The sequence below is a fragment of the Dama dama genome, chromosome 18 (assembly GCF_033118175.1).
Source record: "Dama dama isolate Ldn47 chromosome 18, ASM3311817v1, whole genome shotgun sequence".
Taxonomy (NCBI): Eukaryota; Metazoa; Chordata; class Mammalia; order Artiodactyla; family Cervidae; genus Dama; species Dama dama.
Window position 1 is genome coordinate 90,743,171 of NC_083698.1, and position 20,142 is coordinate 90,763,312.

Consider the following 20,142-nt stretch of genomic DNA (forward strand, 5'->3'; position numbering starts at 1 on the left):
AAGAAATCCAAAAACAACTTTACCCACCAGCAGCTAACCAGTTATGTTTGATCTATTCAGTGAGATAAATTCTTTGTAACTTCATGCAACTGAGATAGATGAATAAATAACTACATTGTTGGGTGTCGAAAGCTAGTTGGAATTTTACAAAAAGCAAATAATGAGTGGTAGAAACCCAGGTTCAGGTAAAATAATAGTTCTAATAAAATCCAAAAATTTATGTGGAACTGCAGAAGACCCAGAATTGCCAAAGTAATCCTGAGAAAGAAGGACAAAGCTGGAACTATAACCCTTCCAGACTTCAGACTATACTACAAAATGCAGTAACCAGAACAGCATGGTATTCACACAGAACAAATCAACAGAACAGAAAAGGAAGCCCAGAAATAAATCCACATACTTATGGTCAGTTAGTCTGCAACAAAGGAGGCAAGAATATACAGTGGAGAAAAGACAGTCTTTTCAACAAGTGGTATTGGGAAAACTGGACAGCTATGTGTAAAACAATGAAATTAGAACATTCCCTTGTCCAAAAATAAACTCAAGTTCATTCATATACAAAAATAAATTAAAAATGGTTTAAAGATCTAAATGTATGATGACACCATAAAACTCCTAGAAGAAGACATAGGTGAAACACTGACATAAATCTTAGCAGTATTTTCTTAGATTAGTCTCAAAGCAAAAGAAATAAAAGCAAAAGTAAATGGAGCCTAATGAAATTTTAAAAGGTTTTGCACAACAAAGGAAATGGTCAACAAAATGAAAAGATGATCTATGGAATGAGAGAACACATTTGCAAGTGATGCAGCTAACAAGAAATTTATATCCAGAATATGCAAACGGCTCATACAACTCGATGTCGAAAAACAACCCAGTCAAAAAGTGGGCAGAAGACCTGAATAGAAATTTTTCCAAAGAAGACATTCTGGTGGCTAACTGGCTGTTGGTCAGTCGTGTCTGACTCTGCGACCCCATGGCTGTAGCCTGCCAGGCTCCTCTGTCCGTGGAATTCTCCAAGCAAGAATACTGAAATGAGTAGCCATTTCCGTCTTCTGGGGATCTTCCCAACCCAGGGATAAAACCCAAGTCTCCTGATTCTTTACCATCTGAGCCACCAGGGAAGCCCAAAAAGATTCACAGCATCGCTAATTATTAGAGAAATGCAAATCAAAATCACAGTGTGGTGTTGCCTCACACCTGTCAGAATGGCTATCATCAATATGTCTACAAATAGCAAATGTTGGAGGGGGTGTGGAGGAAAGGGAACTCTTGTACTCTACTGGTGGAAATGTAAATCAGTGCAGCCACTATGTAAAACAATATGGAGGTTACTTTAAAAGCTAAAGATAGGACTATCATATGATACAGGTATTCCATTCCTGGATGTATATTTGGAAAAAGTAATTTGCAAAGATACATGAGCCCCAATGTCAATAGCAACACTATTTATAATAGCCAAGACATGAAAGTAACCCAAGTGCCTGTCAACAGACAGTTGACCTAAGAAGATGGCTAACTGTCTGTGTGTGTATAAATATTTTTGTGGGTTAGTTGCTTAGTTGTGTCCGACTCTTTGCGACCCCATGGGCTGTATGTAGCTTACCAGGCTCCTCTCAGCCATAAAATAAGAATGAAATACTGCCATTTGCAGCAGCATGGACGGACTTAGAGAATATAATGATTAATGACATGTCAGAGGAAGACAAATACTATATAATACCACTTGTATGTGGAATCTAAAAAAATAATACAAATGAATATATATAGAAAATGAACTTCTGGTTACCTAAAGAGAGGAGGAAGGAGGGACAAATTAAGAATAAGGGATAAACAGATACAAACTACTGTTTATAAACCCATAAGCAACAGGGATTTCCTATATAACACAGGGAATTGTACCCAGTATGTTATGATAACCCATAATGGACTACCTGGAGAAGGAAATGGCAGGCCACTCCAGTATTCATGCCTGAAAAATCCCATGGACAGAGTAGCCTGGTGGGCTATTGTCCATGGGCTCACAAAGAGTTGAACATGACTGAACACACAGCATATAATGGAATATAATCTGCAGAGAAAAGAATCACTGGGCTGTACACCTAAAACTAACAAAATAAATCAATTTCAATGAAAGTAAATAGTAGTTTTAAACTGGAGCTACTGCTGAAACTGAGTAGGGTCTCATTCAACACTTTAAATGTCCCAGATTTAGAAGAAAGGAATGTGGCATACACTGTCAGTTGCTACCGTATAATCATTAGCTCTTGTTAACCAAACCATGATTTTGTTTACTGACAAGTTGCCCAACCCCAGGAGTTGAATAGTGAATATTCTAAAATAGTCACTTTTATCCTTTACCAAATTATTTCATTTTCCCTGCCTTCCACGTGATACAGTTCTGACCAATGAGCACAAGGAAAGGCTCTAGGAGGACATTTGCAAAAACTATTTTCCAGAAGAAAGCAAATGCTGAAAGAGTCCTTTCCCTCTCTGGTTTGAATACTCTGTAAAACAATGTGATGCTTAGAGCTGGTACTGGCAACTTGAAAAGAATGGAAAGCCAAGAGAATTCTAAGAATGTTAACCTAGCATCATTATTTGGTTGAATTGCTGAAACCATTCTGGAACTATCTACTTGAAAAATTTTATTTTATGAACTAATTTATAATTCTTCAGATTTTCTGTTACTTGAAGCTGAAAATATTCTAATAGAGAATTTGTGGAAATCTGTTTTTGTTAAACTTCATATTTCTGTGAAAGTTGCTCAGTTGTGTCCGCCACTTTGCAACCCTGCCAGGCTCCTCTGTCCATAGAATTCTCCAGGCACGATTACTGGAGTGGGTAGCCATTCCCTTCTCCAGGGGATCTTCCCAACCCAGGTCTCCCTCATTGCAGCCAGATTCTTTACTGTCTGAGCCACGAGAGAAGCTCATATTTCTGTGGCAGTTCTGAAAATTATTTTTTCCTGTCTTAAAGTAATAATAATGAAAATGTAGGTACATTGGATCATGAAGCAAAAATAGAGTTCAGATTAGTTCATGAATGCAAAAAAGTATCTTCCTCAGAAATTGAAATAACTTTTTATGTTTTTATCCTCCCTATAAGGTTTCCTTGTATTACAAATTCTGGTAATCTCGTAAATCAAAGAGGAAAAAAATATGTGAGTCAGCCTGTCAGATAAAATATTTTACTTGATTTCCCTTTTATCTGTTCTGTTTCAAGTTTTAAAGATGCTAATAAAAAAATAGTAGAGTTGAACGATTATCATTGTCATTTCTTGGAAAAACTATAGAAATAACAGGTTGGCAATAATAGTTGTATCTTGTACAATTCTTATTCTCTATTTTCGCAGACAAGAGCCCTTTCAAAATGTGTTCCTGACTAGCATATGATCTTGTTTGCTGATCTGTTTGATTAATTTTTGAGTCCGTTTTTCAAGAATGGTTAAAGTTCCTGGCATTTCAGTCACTTTTTAGCAGTTGAATCTGAAACGATTTAATATACTGTATGTTGCAGATCTTCTGTCCTTTGCCCCTCCTGTGGATACTACCCATTAGAAACTATTGAATCTTTTCAAGACAGGCTTGTTGTCTTCTTGGGAAGAGAATTAATACAGAATTAATCATTATGACATGTTGGATAGAAAACTTCTTTCTTGGTTTTGACCTTTAGGTCTTTTTAGTTTTTGATAATGCCATTTTTGTTAGACTAGTTTTTATTTTTATAAAATTATTACAGAAATGATGTGATATGCATAATTAATAAAACAATTCAAATAATATAAAGTGCTATGAAATGAAAAGTATTTCTGCCAACATGGCTAACTAACATAAGCTACTGATTCCCTTCCCCAAAATCAGTCTTGAAAAAATAAAATGAGAGGCAGCTGGCCTCCATGAACTTTGAGACACAGGCAGTCTCTCCACTAAAATACCTTGAGTTAATTCTTGTTCCTTCACTATGGAAACTGGCAGTAGTAGCCCATACCACTAGTGCCAGAATCCAGAGAACAACATTATGGCAATGCAGAAACCCCAGTGCAGTGAAGGACTGATAAACGCAGATGTGGACTGACCATCTCCTCTCAGTAGTTCATTTCTTCTTCTCTCTACCTTCAGGTCCAGGGTTTCAACCTGGGAAATACTTGCATAGAGGTGTGGTAGTAAAAGGAAGTGATGTATCAGCTCTCAGTTTCTGTGCTTCAGTATCTACCCAGTGACTCTTTCCCTCCAGTTTTTTTAAACTCATTGGTGCTGACAGTAGTTAAGGCCTGGCCTCTGGTGACCCCGAGTACATATCTTGACAGAATTGCTGATACCCAAGAAACATTATCTCACAGACCAATAAAGCTAAACACTTGAGAATTGCAGCTGTCCCTAAAGAAATTAGTAAGGTAACAACATACATGATTTAAAGCAGGATTATTATAATAGATGAACCACGAATTTAAAACAACTGTGATCAGTATAAAGCTATGAGGGAACACATATTAGTAAAATGAAATAAGATCATAAAATTAGAACCAAATGGAAATATTAGGTATGAAAAATCTATTTGAAATGAAGAATGCAACAAATATTATAAATAGAATGGATATGAATGAATTAATTAGTTGAAAGATTAGAATGACTACTCTTCCAGGAAGAAATAGGAAAGAAATAAAGATCAAGAGATGAAAAAATAGAAGGAGCAGCACTCAGTGTTCATTGCAGCACTGTTTACAATAGCCAAGACAAGGAAGCAACCTAAAGGTCCATCAGCAGATGAATGGATAAAGAAGACTGGTACATATATGCAATGGAATATTACTCTGCCATTAAAAAGAATGAGATAATGCCATTTACAGCAACGTGGATGGACCCAGAGATTATCATACTGAATGCAGTAAGCCAGAGAAAGATATGTCACACATATGCAAAATCTTAAAAATGATACAAATTGCACTTATTTATGAAACAGACTCTCAGAGAACCAATTCTTGGTTATCAGAGGGCTGGTGTCATGGGGAGGGATAGATTAGAAGTTTGGAATTGACAAGTGCACACTACTTTATATTTAAAATAGATAACCAACAGACCTACACACAGAGAATTCTCAGTAAATAGTAATAACCTAAATGGGAAAAGAATTTGAAAGCAGACACTCGTATGTATGGGAAAAGGAAAAGATATGGAAAAGAACTGTGCAAGTACCAACATCTTAACAGCAGTTCCAGGAGAAGACAAAAATGAAATTTTAAGAAGTTGAAATAATTGAAGAATTAAAGATAATTGAAGAGATAAATTTCCTAGAATTCAGAAAAGATAAAAGGTTTTAGATTGGTGAAAGGGCTTATAGTATGCTAAATGGGAAAAATAAGGGAGAACACATACTTAAGACATATTTATTAAAGTGAAATTAGGAATGTTAAAGACGTAAAGGAAATTCTGAAAGATTTCAGAGAAAGAGTTGGTAATCTGTAGGGAACAAGATAGATAGCTAGATATCAGTCAACAGCAAAGTGAATGGAAGAAAATAGTAAACTTTAAAAATGCTCAAGGAAAACATCTATGAACCAAGCAATTTATATCCCCCTAACTTTCATATGATGGTAAAGTAAAATATTATCAGATATTTTTGCCTTGAAGTTTACCATATGAAGACGTATATTGGAAACCCATTTGAAAACAAGACACATTGAGAAATCTAGAGGTGAGAGGTGGTAATCAAATTATCCTGAGGAAATTTATTGTTGACTGAAGGAAAACATTAGAATCAAAATTCTAAGCATGAAAATATGATGAGGGAGGGGGAAGAGGCACTATATAAATTCAAGTGTTGTGATTGGACTTACAGAGAAGAAAATGTTCTGTATTATTAAAACTTTTTCATTCCAAAATGTCTTATACACAGTGCTTAAGACCTAATGGGCCTTTATTTCCTTTCAAGCTTCCTTTTCTTTTCCTGTGTCATATATCACTGCCACTGTTTTTTCTATCCCATGTCATTCTTTATGTTGGATTCATTTTTGTTTAGTTGGAATAGCTCCTCAAAGAATTTTTTCAGATGCAGTCATCAGTATAAACTTTAATATATCTGCTGATCCAAAAATTCCTTTATTTTGCCCTCACTATTGGGGTTGCTAGTTTAATAGGAAATAGAATTTTTAGTTCCATATCTTTTTAAGTTCCAAGAAATTTTTAAGTTAATTGCTTGATTGTATTCTAGCATTCTTTATTACTGATAAAAGGTCTAATGTTAGTTTGATACTTATTCCTCTGTATATAATAACCTGCTTTTTTCTCTCTGGAAGCTTTTAGAATTTTCTTTTAATCCCTGAAGTTTTGAAATTTCACTAGGAGATGTGTGTGTGTATGCACGCGTGCATGAGTGCTTAGCACCCCCGGCTCTTTCAAACAGAATACCACTTATTTCTTCTCTTCAGGAAAGTTTTCTTTATTTCTTCTTTCTACATTATTTCATTTCTCCTTCTGGTGCACTTTTCAGAGAAATTTTTTACTTCCATGGCTTTATCCTCTGTGTCCCTTAACATTTTTCTGTATCTTAATCATAATTTCTATATCTTTATGCTGTGTATTCTGATAATTTATCAGTTATATCTTGAAATGACTGACTTTGTTTTTACTATACACATTTTGTTTTCATTCTATTATTTGATTTTTTGTTATAGTTCTACTTTTTAACATCTTTTCATACTCTCTGCCTCTTTTTTATGGAAGTTTATTTTTGCGTTACACATATAATATTTTCTTTACTTTCTACAAAGATAATGAGTTTGTGTTTTTTCTTCAGAGTTCTGTTCCTTTCTGTGATTTATCTTTTCTTGTTGTTCTGTTTGTTCATCTAAGTCCCTCTCTTTACATTGCTGATTTTTTTCTCATATTATCATGTGATTCTTGTCTAAACATTAAAATTTATGAATAAAGGACTATATCAGTTATAAAAGGTAGTTGACAGTGGTTTTCAGTGCATTGTATGTCTCTCTTTTTTTCAATAGACTTCTCACTTTGACCAGACTCTGATTGACAGTTCTGTAGTCTTGCTTATATGCATGCAGGCTTTCTTATAGGATGCACAAGCTGAGAATGGGAAGACAGGTTGGGATGTGTACATGGTTGTCAGAGCACAGCTGCCCTGTTTCCTGTCTTCACCTGACGTCTGTGGTGCAGATTTGGAGTCACTTTAAGCTCTGCTCTCATTCTCACTCAGGCTCCTGTGTCCTTATTATAAGCTCCCCATAGGAGTCGTTCTCATGGTCCACTCCTGCTTTTTCTATCTGATGATTTACTCAGAAATTCTCCGTCTTATATTGCTAGTGAGTTGGGCTCTCTTTTCCTTGGCTGTGATTTCTTTGTCAGTATAATCCCAACTGCTGTTTCAAGATTCCTCAGAATTTCTTATCTCTTGGTACTTTCTTGACATTTCCAGTCCTGTTTTTTTGTTTTTCTTTTGGCTAGATATCTGCCATTTCAAGTGGGATGCTGGGAAGGAAGGATAATGTTGTTAAGGTTTAGCTTGCTATCTAAAACCAAAAGCCCCAACCTTTCGATTTAATAAGCAACAGCTGTTGGCAGTAAAAATTGAACTCTAAAATGCCTACTAGGGCTAGACCATAATTCTTTGGTTTCTGTATATATGTAACATTTTACATGTAATTTTCTTTAGTAAGAATTCATAAAATCTTTGCTTAAAATGAAAAGTAAGTTTTTTTCCCGTCTGTTTACAAAGGAGATAACAAATCCAGACTGCTTTTGAAGGTAGATATGGAAAACTTTATTTTTTTCTAATTGAAGTACTCTTGATTTACAATGTTGTATTAGTTTCTGGTACAGCAAAATGATTCCATCATATTCTTTTCCATTATAGATTATTCAGGATACTGAATATAGTTCCCTGTGGCATACAGTAGGACCGTGTTGTTTATTTTGTATGTAGTAGTTTGTATCTGCAAATCCCAAACTCCTAATTTATCCGTTCCTACCCTTTCTGCTTTGGTAACCATAAGTTTGTTTTCTATCTGTGAGTCTGGTTCTCTTCTCTAAATAAGTTCATTTGTGTCATACTTTAGATTCCACATGTAAGTGGTGATATTTATCTTTCTCTAAAGACTTCACTTAGTATAACAAGGGCTAGGTCCACCCATGTTGCTGTTGTCATTGTTCGGTTGCTAAGTCTTTTCCAGCTCTTTGTGACCCTATGAGCTGCAGCATGCCAGGCTTCCCTGTCCTTCACTACCTCCCAGAGTTTGCTCAAACTCATGTCCATTGAGTCGGTGATGCCATCAACCATCTCAACCTCTGTCTCCTCCTTCTCCTGCCCTCAGTGTTTCCTAGCATCAGGGTCTTTTCCAGTGAGTCAGCTCTTCACATCAGGGGGCCCAGAGTATTGGCACTTCAACTTCAGCATCAATCCTTCCAATGATTATTCAGGGTTAATTTCCTTTAGGATTGACTAGTTTGATCTCCTTGCAGTCCAAGGAACTCTTCAGTCTTCTCCAGCATCAAAGTTCGAAAGCATCAATACTTCAGTGCTCAGCTGCCTTTATGGTCCAACTCTCATATCTGTACATGACTACTAGAAAAACCATAATTTTGACTATATGGACTTTTGTCGGTAAAGTGATATCTCTGCTTTTTAATATACTGTCTAGGTTTGTCATAGCTTTTCTTCCAAGAACCAAGCATCTTTGAGTTTTGTGGCTGCAGTCACTGTCCACAGTGACTTTGGAGCCCAAGAAAAAGAAATCTGTCACTGTTAATTAACACTTTTCCTCCATCTATTTGCCCCAAAGTGTTGGGACTAGATGGCCATGATCTTAGGTTTTTGAATGTTGAGTTTTGAGTCAGCTTTTTCACTCTCCTCTTTCACCTTCATCAAGAGGTTCTTTAGTTCCTCTTTGCTTTCTGCCATTAGGGTAGTATTATCTGCATATCTGAGGTTGTTGATACTTCTTCTGGCAGTCTTAATTCCAGCTCATGATTCATCCAGCCCAGTCTTTTGCATGATGTATTCTGCATATAAGTTAAATAAGCAGGGTGACAGTATACAGCTATGATGTACTGCCTTTCCCAATTTTGAATCCATCTGTTGTTCTATGTCCAATTCTAACTGTTGCTCCTTGTCCTGCATACAGTATTCTCAGGAGACAAATAAGGTGGTCTAGTATTCTAACAGTGGAAACAGTAACAGACTTTATTTTGGGGGGGCTCCAAAATCACTGCAGATGGTAACTGCAGTCATAAAATTAAAAGACACTTACCCCTTGAAAGAAAAGTTATGACCAACCTAGACAGTGTATTAAAAAGCAGACATTAATTTGCCAACAAAGGTCCATCTAGTCAAGGCTGTTCTTTTTCCAGTAGTCATGTATGGATGTGAGAGTTGGACGATAAAGAAAGCTGAGCACCGAAGAATTGATGCTTTTGAACTGTGGTGTTGGAGAAGACTCTTGAGAGTCCCTTGGACTGCAAGGAGGTCCAACCAGTCCATCCTAAAGGAAATCAGTCCTGAATATTTATTGGAAGGACTGATGTTGAAGCTGAAACTCCAATACTTTGGCCACCTGAGGCAAAGAGCTGACTCATTTGAAAAGACCCTGATGCTGGGAAAGATTGAAGGCAGGAGGAGAAGGGGACGACAGAGGATGAGATGGTTGGATGGTGTCACCGACTCAATGGACAGGAGTTTGAGTAAATTCTGGGTGTTGTTGATGGAAGGGAGGCCTGGTGTGCTGCAGTCTGTGGGGTCGCAAAGAGTTGGACAGAACTGAGAGGCTGAACTGAACTGAGTATTCCTATCTCTTTACGAATTTTCCACACCTTGTTGTGATCCACACAGTCAAGGGCTTTAGTGTAGTTAGTGAAGCAGAAGTAGATGTTTTTCTGGAGCTCTCTTGCTTTCTGTATGATCCAACCGATGTTGACAACTTGATCTCTGGTTCCTCTGCTTTTTCTAAATCCAGCCTGTATATCTGGAAGTTCTTGGTTCACATTCTGCTGAAGCCTAGCTTGAAGGATTTTGAGCATAACCTTACTAGCATGTGAAATGAGTGGAGTTGTCTGATAGTTTGAACATTCTTTGGCATTGCCTGTCTTTGGGATTGGAATGAAGACTGACCTTTTCCAGTCCTGTGGCCACTGCTGTGTTTTCTAAATTTGCTGGCATATTGAGTATGGCACTTTAGCAGCATCATCTTTTAGTATTAGAAATAGCTCAGCTGGAATTCCATCACCTCCACTAGCTTTGTTCATAGTGATGCTTCCTAAGGCCCGCTTGACTTCACACTCCAGGATGTCTGGCTCTAGGTGAGTGATCACACCATCATGATTATCTGGGTCATTAAGATCCTTTTTAGTATAGTTCTTCTGTGTATTCTTGCCACCTTTTCTTAAACTCTTCTGCTTCTGTTAGGTCCTTGCCGTTTCTGTCCTTTTTTGTGCCCATCTGTCTGTGAACAGTGTGAAAAGGCAAAATCCATGTTGCTACAAATGGCATTATTTCATTCTTTTTTGTGGCTGAGGCATGTTTATATATATAAATATATATATCTACACACACACACACGTACATCTTCTTTATCCTTTTACCTGTTAGTGGACATTTAGGTCTCTTCCATGTCTTGGCTATTGTAAATATTGTTTCTATGAATATTGGGGTGGGTGTATCTTTTCAAATTAGAGGAAAAGCTTTATTTTTATTGGTTTCTTATTGAAATGTTCTTTGAATGGTTTGTGTAGAGTGGAATGGAAATAGGAATTAAACTTAAGTACAATTTGTAAAATTTAAGCAAATGGCCATTAACATAGATACATTCAGTGTAAGTTTGAATTAACCCTTAATTTTAGGAATTCTTTAGATATAAGTTTTCATTTTTATTTTTTAGAGAAAAAAATTTGAAATACTTTTATCTCTAGTTTTAGTTTTGTAACTAAATGATTTTAAAACATTGGGTTTTTTAGTGCCATTAAAATTGTCTTTTGAAACCTAAATTCTCTTTCCATGTAAATAGCAGCATTTCAGATATTAACGTAAAATTTTGTCCTTGAGAAATTTGAGAGGATATGTGAGAATTTTTCACTTTTTACTAAAAGTTCCCAGTATGTATACCCAGATTTTTTTTCCCCCTGTATTTTGGTTTAGATTGTTCTTCTTTTCTTATAACTATAAAAGCAATATATATTGGAAGTTTTCCTATTATATAATTAGAAAGTTAAAATGCCCTAACTTGCCCCTCTCCAATAGCTATTATTTTAATGTACTTTCAGATTTTTTTATATTCACATGCATGTAAATATTTTATATGTGAACATTTTTCTTGTCATTAGTATGCAATAAAAATTATATTTGTAAAGGTCTGTAAACTTAAGGATTAATAGAAATTCTGTCCTTGAGAGATTTTGCATTTGAATATTTTAGAGTAAAATATTTGAAAACCTCCAAAAAATTGCAGTGAAACATTTTTACTCTTTTCACAAGTTTCCATTCCAAGTCTCTCTTAGGCCAGTTCAGAGATTTTTATATTTTTGTGCTGATGGAAATAATGCTTGTTTATTGATACTTCCCTCCTGCTTTTGTTCATTCCACTCCATTGCATTCTTAACAGCCTCCTGCTTGATCTCTGTGTCTCAGGATCCCCTCACTGTGCCTGTCTCTGCTGCACACTCATTGTTGGTAGACATATCAAATGATGCTGTGACCCAGTGGGCAGAAAGGGGGTGGGAACTGACTCCTGATGGGTACAGGGTTTGTTTTTGGAGTGATGAAAATATTCTAAAATTAGATTGTGATGATAGTTTTACAGTGGATATTAAAAAAACAACCAACCAAGCTATGTAAATAGGTGAATTACATGGTATGTGGTTAATATTCTGTAAAGTTGTTTAAAAAGCCAATAAAAGATTTAAATATATAACTGATGCAAAAATCAGTGTTATGTAGAGTAAAAGGCATATTGTATGTGAAAGAGCAAATAAATGGTAAGTCTGTATTTTCTAATATGCTTTGTATAATCAAAGTAATTTTTTATAATTCTTATAATACACATTTGGTAAACGTGGAAGTCTTGCCTCCCTAAGTATTGTAAACTGGCCCACTGCTTTTGTTTTTAACGAACACTTGTCATTTTTTTCTTATGCTACAAAGCTGCTTCTAGGTAAAAATGTGACAGTATGGAAGAGGAAGCTTGTAAAACTTGGTCTTACATCCCTCTGCATTCTTCCTTGCCTTGTGTAGCCCAAGACTCTTTTACTCTCCTCTTAGTGTCTCTAGCCCTGTTTTAATAGAATTCAAAATCTCTTCCCCGCTCTGCTGATTTCCATTCCACCCATACATTTCCATTTCCTCAGTGGGTCCTTATTTAAGGTAAACAGTTTGCTGCATTCATTTATGAAGTCATACATCTCTGATATTTGCGTTTAAAAGATTATAGAATAGGGATTAGCAGATGTTTTCTATGAGGAACCAGCTGTAATTATTGCCATTGCAGCTACTCAGCCTTGCTGTTGTGGGGTGAAATCAGCCACAGACACAGTGTGAATGATTGACTGAGGCCTGATTTGAACCTAAGCAAATCAGATTGAAACTCCAGTACTTTGGCCACCTGATGCGAAGAGCTGACTTAGAAAAGACCCTGATGCTGGGAAAGATTGAGGGCAGAAGGAGAAGGGGACGACAGAGGATGAGATGAGTTGGATGGCATCATCAACTCGATGGACATGGGTTTGGGTGGACTCTGGGAGTTGGTGATGGACAGGGAGGCCTGGCGTGCTGCGGTTCATGGGGTTGCAGAGAGTCGGACACGACTGAGCGACTGAACTGAACTGAAATCAGATTGAGCCATAGTTTGTCAACCCATGTTATAGGATTCTAAATGGAATGAAGAAATTTAAGGGCAAAAAATTTAGGCAGATATGTCCTATGCTTCTACCATTAGTGAAAATGATTTCATTTCTTTACTGTTTTATCCTTCTTCCAAGGTTATCTGAGGAACAGGTCAGAACCTAGGTACTTTTGAAAGTTTTCCAAGGTTTAATTTGAAAATACCAGGCTTTACATGACCACTAAAAACAGTGTAGAATGAGAGTTGAGGTTATTATTAAGGTTAGGTTAGTGTATGTGCGTATCAAGATAAATGTATTTGTCTACAGATGGATATGTTACATATGTGTGTGTGCAGGCAGTTTTTTACTATATTTACTGTAGGATACATTTGGATAGTCTCTAAAATATTCCTAACAAATTTATTGAATATGAATGTGAAAGACACATGAATTAAACTAGGAAAAAGTCAATATTGCATTATTTGACCCTACTAAAGTAGATAAAGACAAATGAGTATCAGTGTGGTTAGCATCTGCTTCTGTAGTATTATGGATTGATTGAGATGTTTTACTTAAAGCTGATGTTTATGTAGCTTTGTCAGCATATGATACTTGTTCATGTATAAAAGAAATTTAATACTGAAACAATGGCATTGTTTTTAGTTCTGTGGCAAGTATGTTGTCAATCATAAAATTGTATTTCAACTAATATTTCCAAGCAACAGTAGTGAGAAGATTTGCATTTGCCATATCAGTGTTTTGCAAATTACTGGATAATCCAAAATGACCATCAGTCATTTAATGGCTTTCTCAGGAAAATAAAATATTTTCTCAGAAAATTAACTCTAGGGAGTCCAGACCGCTCGAGAAAACAAAATGGCATATTTTACCCCCAAATGTTTTATTTTTCTTGGAAACTTTGTCATTTCATTATATGTCTTGAACAGGTATTTTGGATGACTTTGACTTTATTAAACAAACCTGTGTGTCAAATTTTTGTTTTTTTTGGTCAAGATTTAAATATTTTGTCTCTGCTCTTAAATTAGAGCCAGTCCAGAGGATAAATCAGTTAAATAAAGCATTGCCCCTTCCCTCAATAAAAATAATTACATTGCACACTCATTCTACCTCTTTCCTCCTTCTCACTCCATCCTGATTGTTATCATTCATTTATTCCAGCAAATAGTTGAGTAACTGTTACATGCCAGGCAGTTGCTTTAGGCCCTGGGAACAAAACAGTGATCCAAACAATCTTTGCCCTTATAGAGCTTATGTTTTAGAGTGAGGAGAGGGCAATAAACAATTGATTATTGCTTAATATAAAAGTTATGTCATATGTTAGAAGATAGGTGCTGAAATAGTGCTAACCTGTTATCTAATGTTAATACTGTCCTGTTATTTTCTCTTTCAATTTATAGTTCCAATGACAGGATTCACACAGAGAGCAACCATTGACCCAGAGCTGAATGAAATACATGTCTTATCTGGACTCAGCAAAGACAAGGAAAAGAGGGAAGAGAATGTCAGAAATTCATTCTGGATTTATGATATTGTAAGAAATAGTTGGTAAGTAGCTCTTGTCTGTATTGCAATCCCTATGTAACATTTCTTTGAAGTTGAGGTTGTTGGTTTATTCTGAAGAGGGAAGTAGAAGGCTTACTTTAATTTGTGATGTCATACATTTTAATATCAATATTAGGGTTTGGAAGAGTCATTATTGGTGCCCATGTTTACAATGATGTTCAGCAATGGATTTTACCTCTGAATTTTTCAGTTACTAGATACCTCCTGGTCTGAGCATTAAGAGAATTATATTTTAGACTAGCTTTTGCTACCATGTAGATGTGTAAGCTTGAGAACAATGTATTTTTAATGTTCCCAGGCCTTTCTTAGTTTTTATGAAATGAAGCAGTTTGACTAGAGCAAGATTGTGGAAAGGGGGGTATTATTATTTAGCATATTCAAACATAGGACCCTTTTGTCACAGTGCACCTCACAGAACTGCTATACGTTTTTCTTTGAAAAACACTGACCTAGAGGACCCATTTCTAATATTCTGTAGTACTACCTAAGTGAGTGTTCTCCAGTACAGAGGAACTTCCATTCAGTAATGGAGGGTGATGCTCAGCAGCTAAGGGATTTGTTATTGTCTAAATAGGACATTTGTTTATAGTAAGAATGAAAGTAATCTGTTGTGGGTTTTTATTGTGAATAGATAAATATGATATCATCTCTTTCAACCTTTGGTTTAAGCTTTCATATATGCTGATCCTGTTTCATAACACAAAGTAGGTTGTTCTTAAATGAGATTTTGATGGACATTAAAGAACTTCAGAACTCAGTTCTAACAAATTCAGACTCTTTTATATGAGAGTGACCAGAACTTTAAGATTTGATGTGAACAAATTTATAATTTTTTGTTGGTAATTAGACATTGCACTAGTCTGTTTGCTACAATTATATTAACCTTATGTGTACTGCTAATTTTCTAGGATAGAATGCCTTAAAAGCAATGTCTTGCAGGTCTTGTGTCTATAAGAATGATCAAGCTGCAAAGGATAATCCAAGTAAAAGTCTTCAGGAGGAAGAACCATGTCCAAGATTTGCCCATCAGCTTGTATATGATGAATTACACAAGGTATCCTAATTATATTGACCGGTAAACTTTCTATGATGTACAATCAGAAAGAATCTCAAAATAACTGTTTGTGATTATTTTCAGTAGATCTGAATAAAAATAACCAACATTTACTAGAATATGTAGCAGAGATGTCACTTCTCCCTGAAATTCCTTAAAAGAATAAACATTTTTGCATAATCCATAATTCCTGGCACATTTCTTATGAAAATGGCCAGTAGCCATTGCTTCTTAGCTTCATAGATCTGATATATAGCATGGCCTATTGTTTCTATAATATGAATATTCAAGTAGAAGATACAGTTTTCAGCACTTGTATACCTTTTTCCACGATATGAAAAGGTATATATAACTTCCTGATTTTAGATTTTCCTGTTGTGTAAGAAATCTTTATTTTTCCTATGATTGACATATCTGTTCCATCAGCCTTGTGGAAATAGTCCTGAATTCTGAAGTTTTAGTGTCACTAAGTGTTCAGTGTGGTTTCTTTAGGTATTTCTCCCTTAAACTTTACATATAGTTTAATGATTGGACTCAGATTATGTAGTAAATTACTGACAGAACCGTATTCTTTCTGTTAAATTCTCAATCATTTGAGATCTTTAGGTAAATGATACCATTCGAAAACTAAAACCCCTTTCTCTGAGAGTCTCCCAAAGTGAAGGATAAATTAATTCCCATCTATAGGATAGAAATATCTCTGTTGTATAACACTGCTGATTATAAATGTTTCAAAATATCAAAAAATGCTTTACCACTTGAGTACAGAATATTACTAAACCTTTAATAGTGTCATTATGTCATTATTGCATTCCTTTCACATTTCTTATTTGGTATTGTTGGGGGAGTGTGTAATTTCCTCAGTTCTGTCTTGCCACAGCAAAAATTTGAAGTGGCAGACCAGTGTTACAGCTTGGTTACAGCTCAGTTTTATTTGGCAAGCAAGGGAAAATATATCCTCTGGCAGTGAGGGCAGGCCAACCCAAAAGAAGCGTGAGGCTCAATTTTGACTCCTCTTTTTATATGTTTTTCTTCTCCCCCTGAGCCTGCCCTGTGTAAATTGGGCTAGCCAGGAGGGCTGTTTGCTTCACCTGAGGTTCTCACTCCAGTCCTTGGAACTTCCTTTGTTCTGTTTTTGTGGGCTTTTTCCTTTCTTTGTCTTTTAGCCACTGCTATATTGGACTCCTGTTTCCTATTCTAACTACCTAACAGTATTAATTGAATGATAGAATAATATTTTAAAAGTTATTTCACAAATCATACATCCCATTTAATATTCAACATTAAGGCTCATATTCAATTATATTCATATTGAAACATATTCAACAAAAGTAAGATGCTAAAATTTTTAAAACTTTCTAGTTACTGTTGACCTTCAGTGATTCAACTTGTGTGTCAGTTTTTTAAAAGATATTTTTTATTACAATCGACACTTGATTAACTTGATAATCCCCATTATTTGTTGCCTAAGCAAACTCTGTGTCTTAGAATAGTTTCTTACTACCATTGCTTTATTTTTATGTCTTCCGTTTTCAGTGTAACTGTGGTAATGCAACTTATTTTAACATGAAATGTAATTTAAGAAAGTAATCACAGTACTTTAAAGTAAAATGGAAGCTTAAGAAAAATCAGGGGAAGCCTTTGGTAGACATGCAGGAATGTTTTAGTTTTTTTGTATGAGTAAAGCTAAACAAGTTACTTGTTATACACTACTACCAAGATGAAGAAATTTTATTACAACTTTCCTGAGTATGCATGCATTTTAAAAAATCTGGTTTGCTTTATTTATTATAGGTTCATTATTTATTTGGTGGGAATCCAGGAAAATCATGCTCCCCAAAGATGAGATTAGATGACTTCTGGTCACTGAAATTGTGTAGACCTTCAAAAGATTACTTACTGCGGCATTGCAAGTACCTCATAAGAAAACACAGGTATAAAAATAATTCACTAAAAACTTTTATTTAGCGTTATAGGCTATTGTTGATATTACCTAAGCTTTGGAGATGTGACTTTATCTTTGGAAATTTAGGGACACGACAGTGTAAATACTGTGAAGATCATGACTTTTGTAAATGCCCTGTTACTCTCCTTATTTTTGTCTTTCTTTTTCAAAGAAAGGTACAAAGTGAAAATAGATCTTGATGCTAAAAGTTATTAAAGATAAGCAAGGATATATTGCAGCTGTCAAAATAATGGAAAAAGTTTCTATGAACGTGATGAACCTACCTTCAAGTAACTCAAGGCTTAACCCACTACAAATTATATCATTTCTAGAATTATTGGCATTTGACTGACCTATTATTGATTGTCTTAACAGTGAATATGATGATATAGTTGACTAAATACTTTGATGTTTCAGAATACAATTTAAAATATTACAGTTTTGCATCATTACTTTTGCAATCTAATTGCAAAATCATGTAATCAAACATTTTCATATATATCTCCTCAGTCTTGTTTGCTTTTTAGCCTTAGCAAATGATAAGCTACTGAAAAATGTAGAAAAATACATCTATTCCTTTGGTTGCTAATAGTGTTAGATTGTAATTAAAATTTACAGTTTGGGGGGGCGAGACAGCTTTTAATGATGATAATAGATACCATTTATGAACAATTTTTGTATGCTAAATCCTGCATGTTATTTGCACAATAAGTCAGGGGAGAAGTTACTGTTACAGTGACTCTTTCTGTAAAAGAAGAAATGGAGCCAGTTTTAAGTGGATTGAGTGACTCATCTAAGGCCATTCCACCGTGAGCGACAGCCAGGGTTTGATCCTGAGCATTCTGACTCCAGAGTTTGCACCACTTCACTACCACCACAACTTCCACCTCATACACATGTGTATATACACAGACATGTGAATGTATGTGTGTTTGTATGTTAATTATATAATTATGTGTTGTATTTTATTAATATATAGAATACAGTTAAAACCTGTGTAGGTATAAAAGTAGGTTTTTATTCCTTTATCATATCATGTTTACCTGTTGTTTCTTACTCTGCTTTCACAAGTCGTGCTTAAGAAATAAATTGATAAGAGAAACTAGTTGCTTCTGTTGCTTTGTCATTACTATGAATAAGTAAGAGTATCTCCTATAGAATCTATAGGAGAAAGGGGCTGAATTGTCATGTTGGCTGGATAGCAAGAGAGAAAGTCTGTCTTATTAGCAACATTTAAGCTTAAAGTAACCTCAGCTAATGTTATTTTGCATTGCTAAAATTTTGTTCCTTGGTATCTTAATGTTAAACTTTGTTTTTAAGGGGATAAGACAGGTTTGGGGAAATCATAGTGGGTTTTCATTTTTTTTTTTTTCTTCCCTACTTCAGATACAACAACTATAGTTAGAATGTTGAGTTTGGTTTTTGGAAAAAATTTCCTGACCAAAAGCCTACTAGAGATTTAAAAGAATTGTTTAGTGCTATATATAAAGAATTGGAATTTACTTATAAATACTTCCCTCTGGCTTTTAATTAGAAAAATAATACGTGGTTAATAAAGGATAAAATTCTCTCTCTCTGCCACAGAGAATTGAATCATCCCTCATCCCACCATTCAGAAATAATATTTTGGTTATGTATCCCTTGAACTATAGGTTCAAGGTTTATGGGAATCTGAAATACTTTGAAATATTATGGCATGTTTTAAGTTTTAGATACAAAGCATCATTGTTAGTGACTTGTGCTAGTAAATGCACAAAGTGAGGCATGAAAGTGAATAAGGAAACAAGTCAGTAACAAATAATTTATATTTTTTAATTATATGATGAAAGACTAGCAAATCTTGAGTGTGATTCATGAAATAAAGTGACTGAAATTGAAAGATGGTAAGTTTTGTGTGATTGAGCAAATAATAAGCCTTTGAAATTTGCTACTATTTAGTTAAAATATAAATTTTAGTTACAATACAAATTTGGAGGGAGAGAAGTATGTTGATTGCCAAGAATGTGTCTTTGTTCTTAATGGTGCCACATGATACAGAAAATAAAGTGCCACTCTTCTGTAACATTCAAGTTTCCAAACATATGATTGGGGGATAGAACGGGGCAAAAGAAAACCGTTTTTGATAAGATTAGTCCCTTGTTCCTTTAGGTAGAGGGCACGGTTGTTGACTGAAATATAGTTCTAGATGGCAGACGTAAGTCCAGTAATAAAATTTTAGCAGACTAACCAAAAAAGATTAGAAAAAGCACAACTTCCAGGAAAATGGATCCTTTTTGCTGGATTTATTTAATAGAACCATAGATATGTGTTGGTTAAGTTATCAGGTTACAAAGGATAAAGACATATTTAGAATTTCTCACTGGAAAAGAATGAGTATATCCAGAGAATTAAAATACTTTCTTAGCACTTGAACAGTGAGGCCTGATGAAGAATTGTTTAAGATACTGAGACAATTCTGATTAGCTAGAAGCTACTGAAGTAACTTTCCTTGTAATTGAGCCTTTCTCTTTCTGCTTCTGTCTGGTTTTCTTGTTCTACTTCCTGACTCTGTCTTCCCTTACGGCTTTGATAGGTAGCTAGGTAGGAAGGGAGAGAAGGACAGAAGGGAAGGAATCTACCATTTCATGTCTTCTACTTATTGCCTTCTGTGGTTTGTGTGTTTTTGTGTTCTTGTGTATCATTCAGTTTCTCTAAGAGATTATCTTCTTAGAAAAAGTTGCCTAGAGAGTGTATCCTGG

At 35.2% G+C, this 20,142-nt stretch overlaps 1 protein-coding gene across 3 annotated transcripts in view; it reads left to right on the forward strand.

The window, feature by feature from the left end:
• MKLN1 (muskelin 1) overlaps nt 1-20,142 on the forward strand; it is a 377,600-nt gene that overhangs the window by 340,443 nt on the left and 17,015 nt on the right. For all 3 annotated transcript variants that reach the window (XM_061165822.1, XM_061165821.1, XM_061165823.1), the window contains 3 exons: nt 14,240-14,387; nt 15,345-15,459; nt 17,254-17,393. In XM_061165822.1, the coding sequence (XP_061021805.1) occupies nt 14,240-14,387; nt 15,345-15,459; nt 17,254-17,393 (403 nt within the window). The remainder of the gene's footprint in view (nt 1-14,239; nt 14,388-15,344; nt 15,460-17,253; nt 17,394-20,142) is intronic.